Source organism: Mus caroli, unplaced genomic scaffold (genome assembly GCF_978045245.1).
Source record: "Mus caroli unplaced genomic scaffold, Mus_caroli_1 scaffold_8, whole genome shotgun sequence".
NCBI classification, from domain to species: domain Eukaryota; kingdom Metazoa; phylum Chordata; class Mammalia; order Rodentia; family Muridae; genus Mus; species Mus caroli.
The window spans coordinates 104,077,600-104,099,451 of NW_028227263.1; the positions used below are offsets into that span (position 1 = coordinate 104,077,600).

Genomic DNA, 21,852 nt, shown 5'->3' on the forward strand with positions numbered 1-21,852 from the left:
TCTAGAGTTCTATGTAGCCCTAACTAATTACTGACATCCAAGCCAGGTTGAATAATAAACAACACCTGTAGGGAATTTGTGAAAATATGACAAATAATATCAGGAACAAGAGCCCCCACCCATTCACACAAGATCCAAGGGCTAACATCATTTAGTACCAGCATGTAAAAAGCACTAAGCTACATACAGATATACTGACATCACATAACTAAAATTAAAACAAATCATTAAACAAATACATTTTTCACTCACGCATGTTTTTCTCGTGTAAGCATTCATTCCTGCAATAAAGCTGTTTAGGGATCCAAAGGGCTACCAACAGTTTTTCCTTATCATGGTTTGTGTTGCCGTCCTTTCTTCCCGGTGGAGACAGGAACGACACGGACACCAAGGTGGGTTCACCAAGGCGGGCACAGCAACTTCTTTACTTCGGGCTTTTCCCCTACAGCTCTCTTCCCCAGTAGCTTCTTCTTCCTCGTCCTTCTTGCAGCTTCCTCTCTTACAACTCTCTCCTTCTTCAGCAAGGCCAACAACAACAAAACTACTATACTCTTGCCGACTGACCTCATCTAGCTCCACCCCACCTCATCCAATCAGAATTCACACACGCTCCAGGCACGAGCTCAGGTCGGTCACCGATAGGCTGTCAGGTCTGGATCACGAGGAACAGTACAGCCTGGCAGGCAGCCCATGCCTGCAGCCTCACTGCGCATGCTTGGGCAAGGCAGTAAACATCTTGGCCCATGCGGCCGCACCTGCTTCCCGCAGGTTTGGTCATGTAACAGAAAGAAAGACTGTATGTTTGCAGTTAGAGAAATCAGTTCTTCTAAGATTATCATATAATTTGGGCAGATTTAGGAAAGGTTGCCCTGGTGAAGGAATTATTTCAATGAGGGTGGGCTTGAGAGTTTACATCCACCTGCCATTTCTAGTTCCCACTCCGTGCTACATGCTGCAAGCTGAAGATGTGAGCTCTGAGCTTCCCCTTTTAATTGCAATGTCTGAAACTTGTAATGCTACTTTGACGGTGTGAACCATAAGCCAAATTAAACTGCTTTATAAGCTGCCTCAGACATTCTGTTTTATCACAGCAACAGAAAAGAAACTAATACACACCCATAAAGTTCTTACACCTGGATGAGTTTTTTGTGTAATTGAAGTGTGAAATCTAAAAGGGTTAGCTTTTGTTCAGATGAGTTTGCAGGTGCTTAAATAGATGGTTAACACTTGTCAGATTTTTTTTTTCTCCAGGACAAATAATCTTACGTAACAGAATGTGTGTTGGTTAATGGTCTTACCAAATCCCCTTCATTGTGAGTTCTTTCAGGTCCTCAAACATTATTGTGAAATGTAAAGGCTTTAGCAGATTGATTAAACACTAAAGGTTTTACTCTTGTATAAAGACTACACTGATTCATGCTAAAACATTTAGGATGTACCTTCTCCAAAATTGACCATATAATCGGTCACAAAACAGGTCTCAACAGATACAAGAAGACTGAAATAATCCCATGCATCCTATCAGATCACCACAGACTAAGGCTGGTCTTCAATAGCAACAAAAACAACAGAAAGCCCACATACACATGGAAGCTGAACAATGCCCTAACTCAGTAACTTGGTCAAGGAAGAAATAAAAAAGAAAATAAAGACTTTTTAGAATTTAATGAAAATGAAGGCACATCATACCCAAACTGATGGGACACAATGAAAGCAGTGCTAAGAGGGAAACTCATAGCTCTGAGTGCCTCCAAAAAGAAACTGGAACTATACAAAGAATCAACAAAACCAGGAGCTGGTTCTTTGAGAAAAATCAACAAGATAGATAAACCCTTAACCAGACTAACCAGGGTGCACAGAGACAGTATCCAAATTAACAAACTCAGAAATGAAAAGGGAGATATATCAGAAACTGAGGAAATTAAAAAAAAACAATCACCAGATTCTACTACAAATGCCTATATTAAATAAAACTGGAAAATCTGGATAAAATGGACAATTTCCTAGACAGATACCAAATACTAAAGTTAAATCAGGATCAGATAAACCATCTAAACAGTCCCATAACCCCTAAAGAAGTAGAAGCAGTCATTAAAAGTCTTCCAAACAAAAAAAGCCCAGGACTGGATGGGTTCAGTGCAGAATTCTATCAGACCTTCAAAGAAGACTTAATACTAGTACTCTTCAAACTATTCCACAAAATAGAAACAGAAGGAACACTATCCAATTCATTCTATGAAGCCACAGTTCTGTTTAATCAGGAACTTGTCACAATTTCCTTTCAAAGAGGACTTCATAAGAGATCATTTTTCTACTTCTATCATGTTTATGTCCCAAATAGATTTTAAAAACTGGTTGAGTGCATATTAGTTTTAGCTTCAGAAGATATCATGTATATTTGTCACTTAACTATTATAAATTATTTTGATGACTTAAAAAATGTCAATACTGAGTTTTATATTTTAAAATAAATTTTATTACTTCAATAAAAAAAGACTACACTGAAATGTAAAACTTTAACACATTTATAGGGCTTCTCTGCAGTAGGATTTTTTTTTTCTCATGAAAAACTGATGCTACATGCAAAGGCTATACCACACTGATTACATTCATAGGGTTTCTCTCCAGAATGTGTTCTTTTATGTATTAGGAGACTACTATGATGTGTACAGCCTTTACCACAGTGAGCCCATGTATAAGGTTTCTCTACAGTTGATGTTTTGCATTCGGTGATACCTATTATGTACAAAAGGTTTACCACATTTCTTGCATTCATAGGATTTCTCTCCAGTATGAATACTATCATGATGATGATTACAAAAATGTGCAAAGGCTTCAACATATTACAGACATTCATAGAGTTTCTCTCCAGCATGACTTTTTTTCATGCCTTTGAAGATGACTGTGCTCTTTAAAGGCTCTATCTCATTGATTATATTTGTAGGGTTTCTCTCCAGTATGTGTTCTTTATATATCCAAAGATGACTATGATATGCAAAGTCTTTACCACACTGAATATATTCCTAATTTTCCGCTCCAGCATGTGTTCTTTTCTGTATTCAGTCATAACTGGGATGTGCAAAGACTTCATAATATTTAATACCTTCATAGTGCTTCTTTCTAGTATAAATTCTTTCATGGCTTTGAAGATGAATGTGATATGCAAAAGCTTTATCACACTGATCACGTTCATAGAATTTCATGACAGTATGTTTTTTATGTATTCAAAGATGATCATGTTATGCAAAGGCTATACCACACTGATTACATTCATAGAGTTTCTCTCCAGTATGTCTACTTTTATGTATTCAGACATAACTGTATTGTTATCCATATACCAGGATGGAAGACAGAGGTGTGGACTTTTCAGGGTCAATTTAAAAACTGTTAGGGTAGGAGTGGGTGGCTTTTACCTTTCTTTCTCTTGATTGGTTGGTTCTATCTAGAGGGGTATGGTGCCTTTGTGATTGGCTAAGGTTTTGGGGGGTTTGGGGAACTTTTGCTAATTAACTATACGTGGTTCAAGCTAGGTGGGTAGCTTCTAAAGCTCCTGATTGGCTGCCCATGAGGGGTGGTTTTTTGTAGAATTGACTTGTTTGGTACTTTTCCAGTTCTGGCAAACACAAACTTAGCTCACTCCCCCCCCCCACCAACTGCCAGATTAAATCCTGTTATGGAACCACTTTGATAACACTTCTAATAACAATTTCTAATATCTGTTTTTTTCTACATTAAGAGATAACTGTGATGTACTACCACATTTCTTCCATTCATATGGTTTCTCTGCAGTATGAATACTTCATGATGAAGGCTACAGAAATCCACAAAGGCCTTACCATGTTAAAGAACTGTATAGGGTTCCTCTCCCAGATGATTCCTTTTATGGTAATGGAGACTACTGAGATATGCAAAGACTTCACCACAGTGATTACATTTATAGGGCTTCTCTCCAGTATGGTGCCTTTTATGGGTTTGGAGACTACTGTGACGTGAAAAGGCTTTACCACATTGATGACATTCATAAGGTTTCTCTCCAGTATGTGTTCTTGTATGCATTTGGAGACTACTGTTTTGTGAAAAGGCTTTATCACATTGATTGCATTTGTAGGGTTTCTCTCCAGTATGTGTTCTTTTATGCATTTGGAGACTAGGGTGTTGTGAAAAGGCTTTATTACATTGATTACACTTGTAAGGTTTCTCTCCAGTATGAATTCTTTCATGAGCTTGAAGATGACTATGAGATACAAATGATTTACCACACTGACTACATTTATAAGGTTTCTCTCCAGTATGTGTTCTTTTATGTATTAGGAGATGACTCTGTTGTGAATAGGCTTTATCACATTGATTACATTTGAAGGGTTTCTCTCCAGTATGTATTACTTTATGTGTTTGAAGATAACTGTTTTTTGCAAAGGCTTTGCCACATTGATTACATTCATAAGGTTTCTCTCCAGTATGTGTTCTTCTATGCAAGCTTAAAGTACAGTGATGTGCAAAAGTTTTACCACATTGATTACATTCATAGGGTTTCTCTCCAGTATGTGTTCTTTCATGTACTCGAAGATAGCTGAGCTGTGCAAAGGCTTTACCACATTGATTACATTTGTAGGGTTTCTCTCCAGTATCTGTTCTTTTATGTATTTGGAGACGACTATGACATGCAAGGGCTTCACTATGTTGAAAGCCTTCAGAGGGTTTCTCTTGAGTTTGAATTCCTTCATGCTTTTGAAGATGACTATGGTATGTGAAGGCTTTCTCACACTGTATGTATTCATACTGGTTCTCTCCAGCAGGATGTCTTTCATGCCTGCAATAACAATTGGGACATGTAAAATTTTATCACATTCATTACTGATGAATCTTTTTTATCTGTGTCAATTAATTTTACAACTTGGTCTAATTGTAAAGTAGAATCGGTTCCTAAGGTTTTATCACATTGTTTAGCCTTCACTGTGAGTGTTTTGCATCATTACAGACACCGATGATGGGATGATGGAATGGGTCATTTATTACATGGCTCACTTATACCAGACTTTTTCTATATAAAGTTTCTCACATATTTGAAGACAACTGCAAGAACTTAGAGCTTTACCACTCTGGTTTCATTCATAATTTTCTTTCTTTTCTTCTCTTCTCTTTTCTTTTTTGTAGAACATGATTTTAATATGTTTAACTGTTAATATTCAAAAGACAGAATAAATATTTTAAGATATGCTTCGTTGTTATTTCTCCATTTTCATTTCTGATTTTATTAATTTGGATACTGTCTCTGTGCACCCTGGTTAGTCTGGCTAAGGGTTTATCTATCTTGTTGATTTTCTCAAAGAACCAGCTCCTGGTTTTGTTGATTCTTTGTATAGTTCTTTTTGTTTCTATTTGGTTGATTTCAGCCCTGAGTTTGATTACTTCCTGCCATCTATTCCTCTTGGGTGTATTTACTTCTTTTTTGTTCTAGAGCTTTCAGGTGTACTGTTAAGCTGCTAGTGCATGCTCTCTCCAGTTCCTTTTTGGAGGCACTCAGAGCTATGAGTTTTCCTCTTAGCACTGCTTTCATTGTGTCCAATAAGCTTTGGAATGATGTGTCTTCATTTTCATTAAATTCTTTTTTTTTTTTTTTTTTTGGGTTTTTCAAAACAGGGTTTCTCTGTATAGCCCTGGCTGTCCTGGAACTCACTTTGTAGACCAGGCTGGCCTCGAACTCATAAATCTGCCTACCTCTGCCACCCGAGTGCTGGGATTAAAGGTGTGCGCCACCACGCCTGGCATAAATTTTTTCAGTGAGTCATACTATATTTGAAAAGTCAAGAAGGACAATCAAAGTTTCCACATTCCTAATACTCATGGGCATTTTTGCAGTATGAGTTTGTAGTTTTAGTCTCAATGAAGTTGAAAAACTAAGTGATTACAAACTTCAGAAAGTCTCCTCAAAGTGAGAGACTACCACATATCTTCTAGTAGTTCTAAATAAAAGATACTTTGCTTCTCGGGCTGGTGAGATGGCTCAGTGGGTAAGAGCACCCGACTGCTCTTCCAAAGGTCCGGAGTTCAAATCCCAGCAACCACATGGTGGCTCACAACCATCCGTAATGAGATCTGACTCCCTCTTCTGGAGTGTCTGAAGACAGCTACAGTGTACTTACATATAATAAATAAATAAATCTTTAAAAAAAAAAGATACTTTGCTTCTTTCAAAATTCCTATGCTCATATGGCCTGTATCCAGTATGACATATGATATACCCACTAAAAATAACAAATAAGAGGTTGACAAGCCGGGCGTGGTGGCGCATGCCTTTAATCCCAGCACTTGGGAGGCAGAGGCAGGGGGATTTCTGAGTTCGAGGCCAGCCTGGTCTACAAAGTGAGTTCTAGGACAGCCAGGGCTATACAGAGAAACCCTGTCTCGAAACCACCCCGCGCCCCAAAAAAGAGGTTTCCACATCGGATTCACAGTTTGACTTTTTGTTCCTCATAGACATGAAGTGTAGGGGAGGGATTAAGGTTTCTCCACAACAACATTCTTAACTCTCATAAACTTCCCCTCTCACTGAACTTAGAAAATAATTTCAGACAAGTATATGAGTAACAACAGCTTTACTATGGAGTATTTGCTCAGTAGAAGGTTTTGGACATACACATATCACCTATTCAGTGTGTGTACAATTTGCAGTATCTGAGTGGTGTGAAAGTAGAAGGAATGGCAGTGCTACAGTGTAGCTCAAATGGTCATATGATCCAAATAGTCACATCAGTTAAGAAATACTGTCAGGCTGGAAGATGGCTCAGTGGTTAAGAGCACTGACTGCTCTTCCAGAGGTCCTGAGTTCAATTCCTAGCACCCACATTGTGGCTCACAACCACCTATCACGGTATCTGATGCCCTCTTCTGGTGTATGTGAAGACAGTGACAGTGTACACTAAATAAATAAATAAACGAATAAATAAGAAATACTGTCATAGAGGAATGCCTTGTAAGCACAAATTAGCTACCTGACATAGAGGTCCATGACTTTATGAGAATGTAATAACCACAAATACAATTAAAGCTATGCTTATTTACACTGTTGCCGATCTTTAAAATTTCCTGAACACATTAAATTTTATTCAGAAGCATATTTGAATCAGGTTTCAAAGAAAGCTTGCCTTTGAGTTTGAGGCTAGCCTGGTCTACAGAGTGAGTTCCAGAACAGCCAGGACTACACAGAGAAACCCTGTCTCAAAAAACAAACAAAAAAACCTTACCTTGTATATCTTTTATCACTTTGACAATGCTCTTCAATATTATGGTCTTCCCAATTGTATCCTAAAATGTAGTACCAGAAAATGTATGATATTGGAAATTAGGCAAAATTTAAGCTATTATCTTCAGTGAACCATAGAACCATGCCTGCTTCACTCACCACATTCTTCTTAATTCTCATTCAAGTTTACAGAAGAGGATCAATAGCCAAGAAACAGTTGCCCCCTTATTTTAAAACTTGAAGAAGATTTACCTATAGCAATGAAGTTCCTGTAAGTCTCCAGCATTACATCTTTGTAAAGTCTCTTCTGAGATGGATCCAGCAAGGACCACTCCTCCCGAGTGAAGTGTACATGCACATCATCAAAGGTCAATGCATCCTAAAATCCCATACATGTGTACAACACAAAGTGTGATAGTGATAATACTGTAATGAATACTTCACTGACAATATATTCATTTGATCTTGATAATCCCCACACGTAGCCCATGACAGAGAAATCCTAGGATAATCACCAAATCATTTTAGAAGATAACCGGATTATGAGGTGCACCTGCCTTTGCTATGCCCTTTGAACAGCAAATTGCCTAGCAAAAGAAATGCTGAGACAGAGAGAGAGAGAGAGAGAGAGAGAGAGAGAGAGAGACAGAGAGAGAGAAAGAGAGAGAGAGAGAGGCAACAGCGGAACAGTATTGAGTATACATCAGAGAAATTGTTTGAACAATTACTAACCAGAAAAAAAATAATGAATACACTGGGTATCTAAGCTCTCATCAGGCAGAGGCACATGTATCTCATTAACTTGAATATCAACCTGGTCTATTAAACAAGTTCCAGGACAGCTAGAGGTACCTATTAAGACCCCGTCTCTTTTGCAAAACAACAACAACAACAACAAACAACAACAAAAAAAATCAAACAAACAAGAAAGATAGAAAAAACTCTGAGGTTTGTTTTGTTTTGTTTTTTCTGAACTTCCTACAAAGAATTAAACTTCCAGATTAGTTTAATTCTCTATTCCTATTCCAGGATCCTGAAATTCCCCAGTTTAAATTGTGACATTAATAAGATGTTACTTAAAGGCAATCGATGTTTAAAGTTATAATGAACAAATGGAAACATTAGCAAAGTAAATGTTTTTCATAAATAAACAACATAGTGCAGGAGAGATGGCTCAGTGCTTAATATCTCTTGCTGGTCTTAGATACAGGGCTCACTTGCCAGTCCTTACCATTGAAGCTCAGAACTATTCATTACTCCAAGTTCAGGAGTTCTGAGGCCATCTTTGGACAATAGTGAGGACCAAGCACACAGAGGTGCATATGCATGCATAGTCATTCAAACATTTCAAATCAAAGACAACATGTAGGAAGAATGTCTCACTCTTGAAATCAAATGAATCAGAAGAATCAGGCAGTATTAATGTCACGAATACATGCCATCCTGGGAATTAGAGTAATACTGCTAAATTTCATAATTCAAGATGTGGGTGAATTGCAGAATAACAGCATATGCTTGGCGTGCGCAAAAACATACATTCCATGCCCATAGGCCAATAATATAAAAACGGAAAAGCAAGGCATGTTTACCCATATATAACCCTAGCCCAAGGGAGCCAGACAGTTGGATCTCTAAATTCTAGGCCTTTCTAGTCTACACATCAATTTTTAGGACATCTAGAGGTACACAGGAAACCCTGTCTTTAGAAACAAAAACAGCCAGGCGCGGTGGCGCACACCTTTAATCCCAGCACTTGGGATGCAGAGGCAGGCAGATTTTTGAGTTCGAGGCCAGCCTGGTCTACAAAGTGAGCTCCAGGACAGCCAGGGCTATACAGAGAAACCCTGTCTCGTAAAAACCAAAAAAAAAAAAAAAAAAAAAAAAAAAAGAAAAAACTCTGAGGTTTGTTTTGTTTTGTTTTTTCTGAACTTCCTACAAAGAATTAAACTTCCAGATTAGTTTAATTCTCTATTCCTATTCCAGGATCCTGAAATTCCCCAGTTTAAATTGTGACATTAATAAGATGTTACTTAAAGGCAATCGATGTTTAAAGTTATAATGAACAAATGGAAACATTAGCAAAGTAAATGTTTTTCATAAATAAACAACATAGTGCAGGAGAGATGGCTCAGTGCTTAATATCTCTTGCTGGTCTTAGATACAGGGCTCACTTGCCAGTCCTTACCATTGAAGCTCAGAACTATTCATTACTCCAAGTTCAGGAGTTCTGAGGCCATCTTTGGACAATAGTGAGGACCAAGCACACAGAGGTGCATATGCATGCATAGTCATTCAAACATTTCAAATCAAAGACAACATGTAGGAAGAATGTCTCACTCTTGAAATCAAATGAATCAGAAGAATCAGGCAGTATTAATGTCACGAATACATGCCATCCTGGGAATTAGAGTAATACTGCTAAATTTCATAATTCAAGATGTGGGTGAATTGCAGAATAACAGCATATGCTTGGCGTGCGCAAAAACATACATTCCATGCCCATAGGCCAATAATATAAAAACGGAAAAGCAAGGCATGTTTACCCATATATAACCCTAGCCCAAGGGAGCCAGACAGTTGGATCTCTAAATTCTAGGCCTTTCTAGTCTACACATCAATTTTTAGGACATCTAGAGGTACACAGGAAACCCTGTCTTTAGAAACAAAAACAGCCAGGCGCGGTGGCGCACACCTTTAATCCCAGCACTTGGGATGCAGAGGCAGGCAGATTTTTGAGTTCGAGGCCAGCCTGGTCTACAAAGTGAGTTCCAGGACAGCCAGGACTATACAGAGAAACCCTGTCTCGAAAAACCAAAAAAAAAAAAAAAAAAAAAAAAAAGAAAGAAAGAAAGAAAAAAAAAGAAACAAAAACAACAAAATTAAAATTATAAAAATATTAGGGTAGCAAAATTGGGTAGAATTGAGTTTTAATAAACTCCTCCCTGCAAACAGTCAGACATCATCCCAGACAGGGAGATTTTTCAGTCAATTGACTGCATTCTGACTCTGGTCACTGTAAGTTCATGGTCATCCCATGATGAAAATAATTGCAGGGTAACCTCAGTGATTCCCATATTCTGCAACAACTTGTACCCTGTTCAAATGTCCAAGGTCTCTTCTGACACTCAAGGTTTCTCTGCTACATCTTATAAACTCAGAAAAACAACTCATACCTTTCCAGCATACAGTGGCACAGAATACATATTCCCATCCCAATAGAAAGGAATGGGTACATAGTGAGAGAAGATAAATAAAGCAAGAAGAATGCCAGCAGGACAAACACCCAATCCTGTAGTTATCTCAGACTCATGCAGCTTCAGGTTCAAAGGACTTAGATGGCCCTACTCCTTCAACTTCTCATAAATCTTTCTCTTTGGTTACTTCCACTCCCTACACACAGTGGTCCATGGCAGATGTCTCATCACTTAGATGACTTAAATAGCAAAAAACTGAAATATTGAAATCTGCAATAACTGGAAAAACATAGATGTGCCAAGAAATGAGGAAAGGCAAGTCTTTTTTGTTTTTTTGGGTTTTTTGTTTTGTTTTGTTTTGGTTTTTCGAGACAGGGCTTCTTTGTATAGCCCTGGCTGTCCTGGAACTCACTTTGTAGACCAGGCTGGCCTCGAACTCAGAAATCCACCTGGGAAAGGCAAGTCTTTAAAGTCAAGAAGAGTAAACCAAAACTTTCTCTATAGAAAGTCCCCAAATCAACAAAAACTCAAGGAACTAATAAAATAATATAGCAAAATTTCAAAGTACCAAACAAAATAGGTGAACGTCTATCATTTTTTCTGAGGAACAACAATATAATTATAGTTAGTAAAATAACATAACACAATTAGATGAGGGTAGAAATATCCCTAATATCATTGATAAAAGGAGACACAAAGATAGGTCTATAAAAATAATAGTGCTTTTAGAAAAATAATAATAACAATAGAAAAACCACAGAAATATAATCAAAATCAAAGAAATCACTGGCCAGCATGGATCCTGTGCACTCTGGTTCTTTCCTTTACCAATTATAGATATTGTATTGAGGGTAGAGGAATATTCTGTTTGGAGAGATTTCCTTAAAGCATTCTAATGTTTCAAAACTGGACGACAACAGTTTTTACTGCTAAAAGTATCTCATTCTCTGATGAGAAAGAAAGGGTGTCTGTTAGGATTACTTAGAAATCCTTTTGTTTCCTATGATTGATGATGATTGGATGTAAGTCTACACCAGAGTGAGGAGGTGCACACTTTTCAAAACTAAATGAAAGATAACAAATTATCCAGCTAAAGAGCTTGTTTTGCTCTTTTGAAAACAAGTGGATCCTCAATTTTCGGTATGTATTTGTGTGAATGACAGAGAATGCTTTCCATGTGTGTACAGGTGACTTACCAGAGAAGTTGTCAGATTCTGTGTATTTGTCATAGCAGGTGTTTGTGAGCCTCCTCACTTGAGAGCTGCTATCTGAATTCAGGTCAACTCCAAGAAGAACACTCACTGAGTGACTTTCCCAGACCACATAGTACTTTTTATCCCATAAACAAACAAACAAACAAACAAACAAACAAAGATATTGCAGATCAATAATAGAAACCTAATGATCGAAGAAGTCAATACATGATCCCTGGGAACCTGATGTCTCAGTATTAAGATGTTGGGTATGGGACAAGGTAGGATGCCTCCAGACTTTCCCCACTCTCTGTTACCTGGGACCCAGTACTCATGGTTGGCCCTAGTGATGCAGCTTCCTCTCCCACTGTCCATGCCTCAGGCAGACACCACAGACAATCCCACCTTTCCACCCTGTAATGGCTTTTTCTGTTTGTCAACTTGACTGTATCTGGAATGAACTACAATCAAGAATTGGAAGGCACACCTGTGATCTTGATCTTGAGGCTGGGAGATACAAGTTTCTGACCTGGATCTTGACATGGAGATCTTGAGGCACAGCAGCCATCAAAAGCCAGCCCATGCCTGTAATCCCAAGAGACTGAGGCAAGGAGATCCCCGAGTTCACGGTCAGCCTGGGACTGGGCAAGCCCCAGATCCAGGCATGGTGGTACACACCTTTAATCTGGGCCACACCTTCTGCTGGAGGCCTACATGAGGACATTGGAAGAAGGAAGATTCTCTCTTCACCTGCTTGCATTTACTTGCCAGCACTTTTGTTGGAATTGACTTTTATAGAAAACCAGCTGAAAAAGTAGGCCTATAAAGTGCTGAGGAACTACTAGATTCTTGGACTTCCCTATCACAGCTGACTGTTGGTGGGGAGTTGGACTACAAACTGTAAGTCATCACAATAAATTCCTTCAATATAGAGAGACATTCCATACATTCTGTGCCTCTAGAGAATCCCGACTAATACACATCTCTTCCTGCTGATCTCTGTGTCCTAGCTACAAACTATGGTCAATCACCCCCTGCTTAACCATGGGCCATACTTACCAGAAGACTGGGCAGTCTGTACAAAGTCTTATCCCACTATCATTTACCAGTGACTATATTCTTACATTTACCCTTAGCACTAGAACAGAATACCAGGGGAAGCTTCCTCTCCCTGTTTATGCCTTCTGGAGATAATACATACCACCCCTACTTACCCTTCCTATCCTACCTCAGGTCTGTTCAACCACATGTCATGCTTGCCAGAAGACCAGGTAGGCTGCCCACAGATCTACTGATAACTGATGCTATCAGTTATCCCAAACTCAATCTTCACAGTTGTCCTTAGCAATGGACCAGAACAGCAGAGTCAACTTCACCACCCTCTTCATATATGAATAGATGATATCCTATGGATAGATAAGATCATATCTCCCTGGCCTCCTCTTCATCAAGCCTCCAACACCAGCAAGCATTCCCACTTGAACACACCAGCCAAGCAGGCCAATAAAATAGCCATCATTCAGCCAACGCACTCTGGAAATACATAGGGCAACCAGAAGCCCAGGAAAAAAACTCCCTTGCAAGATGAACCCAGAAATCAAAACCTAGACCGATAATCACCCCAAACCCAGATGCCTAGACAACAGCATAGGCAGATAATCATCAACACCCAGGGAAACAGGTGAGCAACAGAGCCAAACTATCCTATCCCAACAGGTCCTGAATATTCCAACATAGCTGAAAGCACAAGAAAAAGTCCTTAAAACCAACTATATGAAGATGATACAGGTCCTTAACGTGGCAATGAATACATCCCTTAAAGAAATCCAGGGAAACACAATCAAACAATTCCATGTCTCAGAAACCTTTTCCTAAAAGGCTGAAGATGCAGTTGTTCTAGAATTGATATGCTTTCCCAGGGAGAAATTACTACACTCAAATCAGAACATTAATTAAGAAATATCTTAGCCGGGCGCACGCCTTTAATCCCAGCATTTGGGAGGCAGAGGCAGGCGGATTTCTGAGTTCAAGGCCAGCCTGGTCTACAGAGTGAGTTCCAGGACAGCCAGGGCGATACAGAGAAACCCTGTCTCAAAAAAACCAAACCAAACCAAACCAAACCACCACCACCACCACCACCACCACCACCACCAACAACAACAACAACAACAACAACAACAAAACAAACAGAAAGAAAGAAAGAAAGAAAGAAAGAAAGAAAGAAAGAAAGAAAAGAAAGATCTCTTTGAGCACACATGGACTGATCCCTGGCACATATGTAGCAGAGGACAACCTTGTCTTGCCTCATTGGGAAAGGCTGAGCTGAATCTGGGAGAGACCCGATGCCTCAGGGAAGAGGGATAAAGAGAAGGGAGTTGATGTGGGAGTGGGGGTGGAGGAGGGGGAGGGGAGAGCACCATCTCAGAGTAAAAGGAGAAGGGGGCAGGGTGAAGAACTTTTAGAAGAGGGATTGGGAAGGGGAGCAACATTTGGAATGTAAATAAATGAAACGATTTTAAAAAGAAAGGAAGTATCTCTTTAACAATAGCATGTGTCAATCACTGGTTACTGCTCAAAGAGGAGCCAGCCTAGAACAGACCTTGCATTCCACAGCTGCCATTATCCTTAATCTCTTTTATGTTCAGCCTCCAGGTTACACTTTGAACAATTTAGACAGGGACAGAAGACTGCAAGTCTAGCCACTTAGGCAGAGGGGAGATTTACACACCAAAGATACCCCAGAAGTACTTCTTAAGTACATCAGAGACCTGAAACAGTGACACAGTCCTAAGGGGAAGATCCCAAAGGAAGAAAAAGACAAGAAAATAAGAAGGTAGCAGGGCAGTGGTGGCGCATGCCTTTTATGCCAGCACTTGGCAGGCAGAGGCAGGCAGATTTCTGAGTTCGAGGCCAGCCTGGTCTACAGAGTGAGTTCCAGGACAGCCAGGGCTACACAGAGAAACCCCATCTCAAAAAAACCAAAATGAAAAAGAAAAAGAAAGGAAGGAAGGAAGGAAGAAAAAAAAGGTACAAAGTACAAAAGTTGAGATGGGGAGGTCTCCCACCAGCTATATCTTATTCTTATGTCAAGTCAGCTTCTTAAGAATAATATCAACTTTTATACTCCTTCCAACAGTATATGAAGTCAGCAGGCACTATTACACGATGGGATAAAGTTGGAGAAGTCTGCACAGCTTAATATTGGACAACTACTCAAGACATGAGGTGACGTTTACGGCTTTCTCATATTAATTCCAAATATATCTTATATCAAAACGTTAAAACAAAGTGCAAAAATTGTAGAAGATACTGTAGAAACTAGGCATTTCTGTGTTTGCCATCTTGCCAAGGTTTCCACACACAAGCCTATGCTCCAATGGCTTGCCAGATGCAGCCCCTGGGCAAAGTTCACCTTGAAGCTCAGGGAGGAGGTAAACCACAAATAACCTCAAAGGTTGCCTTGTGGAGCTGCGGTTCGCACCCAGCCCCAGGGAGGACTCACCATACTCGCTCCAGTTGTTCAATCGCCTGCCCCTTCCCATTGGAAGCAGCTGCCATATACTCACCATGTCGCAAGGTCAGAGCTCGCCTGAATTCCCCTCACAGCACCCAGCAGTAGCACACAGAGCAGGACACACAAACCACTCAAGCCTCCTCAACTACAGCATGGAACCAGCAGCAAGGCACCCGGAAGCACCCGCCTCCACTTCTGACTGGCATGTCAGAATGGAGGTCCTGATTGGCCAGCATGTCTTGAGTGACATAAGCACCTCCCTTAAGGTTAGAGTGTGAAGAAGGGACGCAGCATAGAGTTTCTTGGCCCATGATTCTGGGTCAGTCCTTTTCCAGATAAGTAGGGTGAAAGTTCACTGAAGGGATAAGGCAAGGTGGTTGCAGTACCAGGCTTCCATTCCAGAGCTAGACCTTTTCCAGATCTGGAGAGACTTGCATTTCAGTAGCACTTGTGACTTCCCTCTAACCCCCTATCCTTCTTGCTTCCAGCACTTCCCCTTCTCCCTCCTGTAATTAAGGCTGATAGCTTGCAGGCCGAGGATTCAACTTGCAGTGAAATAAACTATGTGGCCCACAGGAAAAGGGTGTCCTGAATATTAACAATTAAAAAGAGATTTTTAAGAAACATAAAGATTTTTGTTCGATGGTTTTATTTCAGGTAAATTGCAGCTACATTTCACCTGGCAGGTATGAGACTTTACTCAGCCATGGGAGAAAAGCGAGAAACAGAGGATAAACTCTATGCAACACTATTGCTAGGCAGCACAACTTCCTTAGTTGGAAGGGGAAAAAACCTCCACAGCTATGTTAATAATGGTATCTAGATGAACATAACTGATAGAACAGATCTCTCAGTATATGTAGTAAGTGGGTTTATTGGAATGGCTTGCAAGCTGTGGTCTAACCAGTTCAACAATGGCTGTCTGCAAATGGACAGATGAAGAATATAGTAGTGGCTCAGTCCATGTGGCTGAGTGACACTGCTGGTCTTCAGTCTATACCACAATTAGGAAGAAGTAGCCCAATTTTCAAAAAAGTGAGCTTGCTAGTCAGAGGTAAGACATGAAGACAAGGAGAACGAACTACCATCTTTAAGGACCTTTATAAATGTAGTCTGCCACTAGAAGCTATGGCCTACATAAAGATATCTCTTATCACTTCAAAAGATCCAGATTTTAAAAGGGGTTTACAACTTAAAAAGATATAATTATGAAAAATCCTTCCCAGTACTAGAACTGTAGCCATTTTAGTTAATTCCATGTATAGCCAATTTGACACCCAAGAATAACCATCACAAGAGGCAAGACAGAAGAGTTAAGACAGATTTCTTTCCATTTGCAAGCAAGGAGAACCTGGGAGTCATTTCCAAAGTAATTCTTTTTGTTTAATTTTAAAATTTATTTACTTTTATTAATTGTTTTTTACAGTCCATACTTCATCCTCCTCCCTGTCTGCCCCATGACCATTTCTTATACCATACCTCCTACCCCCAACTCTGTCTCTAAGAGGATGTCCCCACCCCACAACCCAGCCCCACCAAACCACCCCACTCATTGGGGCCTAAAGGCTTTTCATGGTAAGGTACATCTTGACTCACTAAGGCCCCAACCATGCAGTCCTCTGCTGTATATGTGTCGAGGGACTCATAACAGCTGCCTGGTTGTATGCTGCCTGTTTGGTGTCTCAGTGTCTAGAGAGATCTCAGGGTTCAGGTCAGTTGAGACTGCTGGTCTTTCCCTGGGGACACCCTCCTCCTCAGATTTTTCCAGCTTTCCCCAAATTCAACTATGGGGGTCCCGGGCTTCTGTCCATTGGCTGGGTGCTAGTATCTGCATCTGATTCTTTCAGCTGCTTGTTAGGCTTCTCAAAGGGCAACCATGCTAGGTTCCTGTCTGCAAGCACATCACAGCACCATTGACAATGTCAGGACCCTGGACCCCCTTGAGCTTGATCCCAATTTGGACCTGTCACTAGATGTCCTTTCTCTCATGCTCTTCTCCATTTTGTCCCTGCAGTTTCATCAGACAGGAACAATTCTGGGTCAGAGCTTTTGACTGTGGGATCAAAACCCCATCCCTCCACTTTATGTCATGTCCCTCCACTGGAGATGGACTCTACAAGTTCCACTGCCCACTCTAGAGCACTTCATCCAAGATCCCTCCCTTTGAATCCTGAGAGTTTTTCAACTTCCATGTACCATCCATTCTAGAGTTTCCCCCCACCTCCAGAGGTGATCTGTTTCCATCCTTTCTGGTGGCCCTCAGGGCTTCAGTCCTGTTCCCCAAACCCAATACCTGATCATTTTCCCTACTTCCCCTCACTGTGCCCTCTCCCAACCAGGTCATTTCCTTCCTCTTCCCCTTTCCCCCATAATCACTTTCTTCTCCTACCCTAGTGGGTTTGAGGCAAACTCACTTGGGTCCTTATGCTTGTTAACCTTCTTGAGTACTGTTTGTTGTGTCTTGGGTATTCTGTATTTTGGTTAATATCTACTTATTAGTGAGTACATAACTTTTGGATCTGAGTTACTTCACTCTGTTGTGAATTCTCTGTTTAGTTCTATACCCCATATTTTGATTGATTTGTTCAGTTTTTTGGTGGTTAGCTTCTTGAATTCTTTATATATTTTGGATATTAGCCTTCTACTAGATATGGGTGAAGATTTTTTCTCAATCTGTAGGTTGCTGCTTTGTCCTGTTGACTATATCCTTGCCTTGCAGAAGCTTTCCAGTTTCATATGGTACCATTTATCAATTCTAGATCTTAGAGCATGAGCCATTGGAATTATTTTTACGATTTCCCGCTGTAGTAATGAATATTAGGCTCTTTCTCACTTTCTCTTCTGTTTGATTCATTTTATCTGGTTTTATATTGAGGTCATTGATCTACTTGGACTTAAGGTTTGTGCAATGTGATAAGTATGGATCTATAATCATTTTTCCACGTACAGACTACCAGTTAGACCAGCACCATCTAGTGGCCCTCAGGACTTAAGTCCTCTTTCCCCTCCCTCAAAACCTGATCATGTTCCCTAATTCCCCTTCCTGTCCCCACTCCCTCTGCCCCTTCCCCCACCTTGATTGCTTTCTTTTTCCTCCCATGTGGGATTGAGGCAACCACACATGCACCCTTCAGCTACTTCTCCCACTTGCAAAAGTACTTCACGCTTTAATGAGGAACATGATGTTGGGACACAAAGGTCCTTGCACCCACAGATCACCAAGGAAACCAGAAATCATAAATATACACAGGCCTGCACTCAATTGAAGAATATAAAGGGCTGGAGAGATGGCTCAGTGGTTGAGAGCACCAACTGCTCTTCCAAAGGTCCTAAGTTCAAATGCCAGCAACCACATGGTAGCTCACAACCATCTGTCATGAGATGCCTGGAAGAGAGAGAGGCTACTTAGCATTGCTCAGACCAAGGTGTGGGAAATGACCTGTGGGTGGAGACACATTCCACAGGATGGACTGTTGCCCGCCCTTAGACAAGGCAACTCCTTTTCACCTCATTCCCTAAAGACCAGTCAGTTTAAAGGGTGGATCGTTCTGCCAATCACATTGTGCCTAGTTGTTGATGCTCTATAGTGCCCCTGGAAACCGCATCAAAACTCTGAATGAGTGTCAGGTGTCACTGCCTCTCCTTCAGGTCTGGGACTACCCCAGAGCAATGGAAAAATAAATTTCTCTTGCTTTTTTCGAGTGTTTCACCCAGAGGGTTCCTGCTTAGGCTCCCTGGAGTCTTACAAAAGTATGGAGCAGAGACGGAAGGAAAGGCCATACAGAAACTGCCCCACCGGGGGATCCATCCCATATACAGCCACCAAACCCAGATGCTATTATGGATGCCTGGAAGTGCATGCTGATAGAAGCCTGACATGGCTGTCACCTGAGAGGCTCTTCCAGACTCTGACAAATACAGAAGAGGAAGCTCCTAGGCAATCATTGGACTGAGCTCAGGGGTCCCTGATGGAGGAGATGGAAAAGGGACTGAAGGATCTGAGGGGGTTTGCAGCCCCATGGCCAGACCCCCAGAGCTCCTGGGGACTGGAACACCAACTAAAGAATACACATGGTGCTGGCCACACATGTAGCAGAAGATGGCCTTGTTGGACATCAGTGGGAGGAGAGGCCCTCAGGGCTATGGTGTTCAATGCCCCAGTGGAGGGGAATGCCAGGGTGGGAGGATGGGAGTAGGTGGGTAGGGGAGCACCCTCACAGAGTCAGGGGGAGAGGGTAAGCAGTAGGGGAATTCTGAAAGGGAGGTGTGGAGAGGGGAAATAAAGAAAATATCCAAGAAAAAAAAAGAAATATTAAGAGCTGAGTAAAACAGAAAAATACAGACCACTTACATCATGCAAATTATTTCTCAAGCTGGGTATAGTAGAGAATTTCTACAGCCCCAGCACTGAGGGCAAATAAGCAGAAAGATCATTGTCAGTTTGAGAAAGGTGCTACATAGTACCTACACACACACACACACACACACTATGGGAAAGAAGAACAAATATAAACAACATAGATAAAAAGGAACATTGAAGAACTGCAAGAACAGAATCCTCTAAAGGTCCTTTCACGTGTTTGCCATCAGTGCCTACATAACCATTGTCAAAAATGAATACTGATAAGCATGGGAGCACATGCTAGTAATTCCAGGACTTTGGGAGCAATTTCATATCCATGAATTTGAGACCATGCTTGTCTACATAGATGCTTCTTTTTTTTTTTCTTTTTCACTCAAATGTCTCTATGGTGTTTACTTTATTTTTTATTAGATATTTTCTTAATTTACATTTCAAATGCTATCCTGAAAGTCCCCTATACCCTCCCCTGCCCTGCTCCCCTACCCACCCACTCCCACTTCTTGGCCCTGGCGTTCCCCTGTACTGGGGCATATAAAGTTGCAAGACCAAGGGGCCTCTCTTCCCATGATGGCCGACTTGGCCATCTTCTGCTACATATGCAGCTAGAGACATGAGCTCCTGGGGTACTGGTTAGTTCATATTGTTGTTCTACCTATAGGTTTGCAGACCCTTTCAGCTCCTTAGCCCAGAAACTTAGAATACTCAAGACACAATTTGCAAAACACAAGAAAATCAAGAAAAAGGAAGACCAATGTGTGGATACTTCATTCCTCCTTAGAATAGGGAACAAAATACCCATGGAGGAGTTACAGAGACAAAGTTTGGAGCTGAGACCAAAGGATGGACAATACAGAGACTGCCCCACTCAGGGATCCATACCATAATCAGCCACCAATGCAATCTCTATTGCATTTTCTAGCAAGATTTTGCTGACATGAGCCTGATATAGCTGTCTCTTGTGATGCTATTCCAGTGCCTGGCAAATACAGAAGTGGATGCTCACAGTCATCTACCGGGTAGAACACAGGGCCCCCAATGGAGGAGCTAGAGAAAGTACATAGACACTTCTATTAGTACAACCCACCTCAAATGGAATTGCATATTTGAGTGAATATTGTTCTGGTATGTAAAACCAGGAGCAACATTGAAGTGTTATGTCAAATTTTATTTACAACCAGGCCAAACTTGCAGTCTCCTCTAAACGAGAAGAGAGAAGCATTCCTGATTGTAAGCTGTGTAGGCTGTTTATACTCAAACTCAAGGCTGAGGTACATAGTGAATCATTAAAAAATCAGAAATTATTGCATTGTATAATTTAGTTAAATATCAACCAGTTCACAGAACACACAATGAAACAATGGAAACAAACTACGATGTGTAAATCAGAAGATTATTGAAAAAGAACAAATCAAATAAGATTGACTTTTAATGTCTAACAGGAGGAAAGAAAAACACTATAGGGAACAATGTAGAATTAAACAAAATAGTTTTAACAGGAAAAGAAAGATAAAATGTCAGCAGGTCCTTAACAAGTATAATATCCTTTATTTGGTTTTCATTGAGAACCCCAGATTACCTTGATGCATTAAGTACACTATAATGTACAATACATATTGACTCTGTAATAGATAGCACTATATATTTATTCCTGTGCTTTAGGAGCATCATTCATACCAAGAGTCTCTTCTATAGGAAGAAGTCATTTGCTGTGGATCTGGGTAGAAGTTGTGCTCAGCAGGTAAGAGCACTGACTATTCTACCGAAGGTTCTGAGTTCAAATCCCAGCAAACATATGGTGCCTTGAAACCATCTGTAATGGGATCTGACATCCTCTTCTGGTTCTGTCGGAAGATAGCTACTGTGTACTTAATTATAATCATAAATAAATCCTAAAAAAAACTTTAAAAAGAAGAAAGGTTATATATGGGCTGGTGAGATTCCTTAGTGGTTAAGGGCACTGACTGCTCTTCCAAACGTACTGAGTTCAAATCCCAGCAACCACATTGTGACTCATAACCACCTGTAATGAGATATGACACCCTCTTCTGGTGTGTATGAAAGCTACAGTGTACCTATTTATAATAACAAATAAATCTTTAAAAAAATTTACAAAAAAGAAAAGAAAACAAAAGAAAAGAAAAGAAAAGAAAAGAAAATTGTCTTCTGTAGCCAGCAAGGTGGAGCATAGGAGGCCTCAAAACCCGAGAACACCATGCCTGACCTCAAGCTATACTACATAGCAATAGTGATTTAAAAAAACAAACAAGAAAACAAACAAAGAAAATCCAAAACAAAAAAAACTTCATTATATTAGAAAAGAAGCACACACTTTGATCAAGGGAATC

The 21,852-nt window shown here is 40.4% G+C and overlaps 1 protein-coding gene across 1 annotated transcript; it reads right to left on the reverse strand.

The window, feature by feature from the left end:
- Positions 1-3,840: 3,840 nt before the first annotated feature.
- On the reverse strand, positions 3,841-11,666 carry LOC110297493 (uncharacterized). Its single transcript, XM_021166271.2, has 4 exons — positions 11,634-11,666; positions 7,496-7,622; positions 7,245-7,305; positions 3,841-4,810 (listed from the first exon to the last, which is right to left on the reverse strand). Exons 1-4 carry the CDS (start codon positions 11,664-11,666, stop codon positions 3,841-3,843), a joined length of 1,191 nt encoding a protein of 396 aa, XP_021021930.2.
- Positions 11,667-21,852: the final 10,186 nt, after the last annotated feature.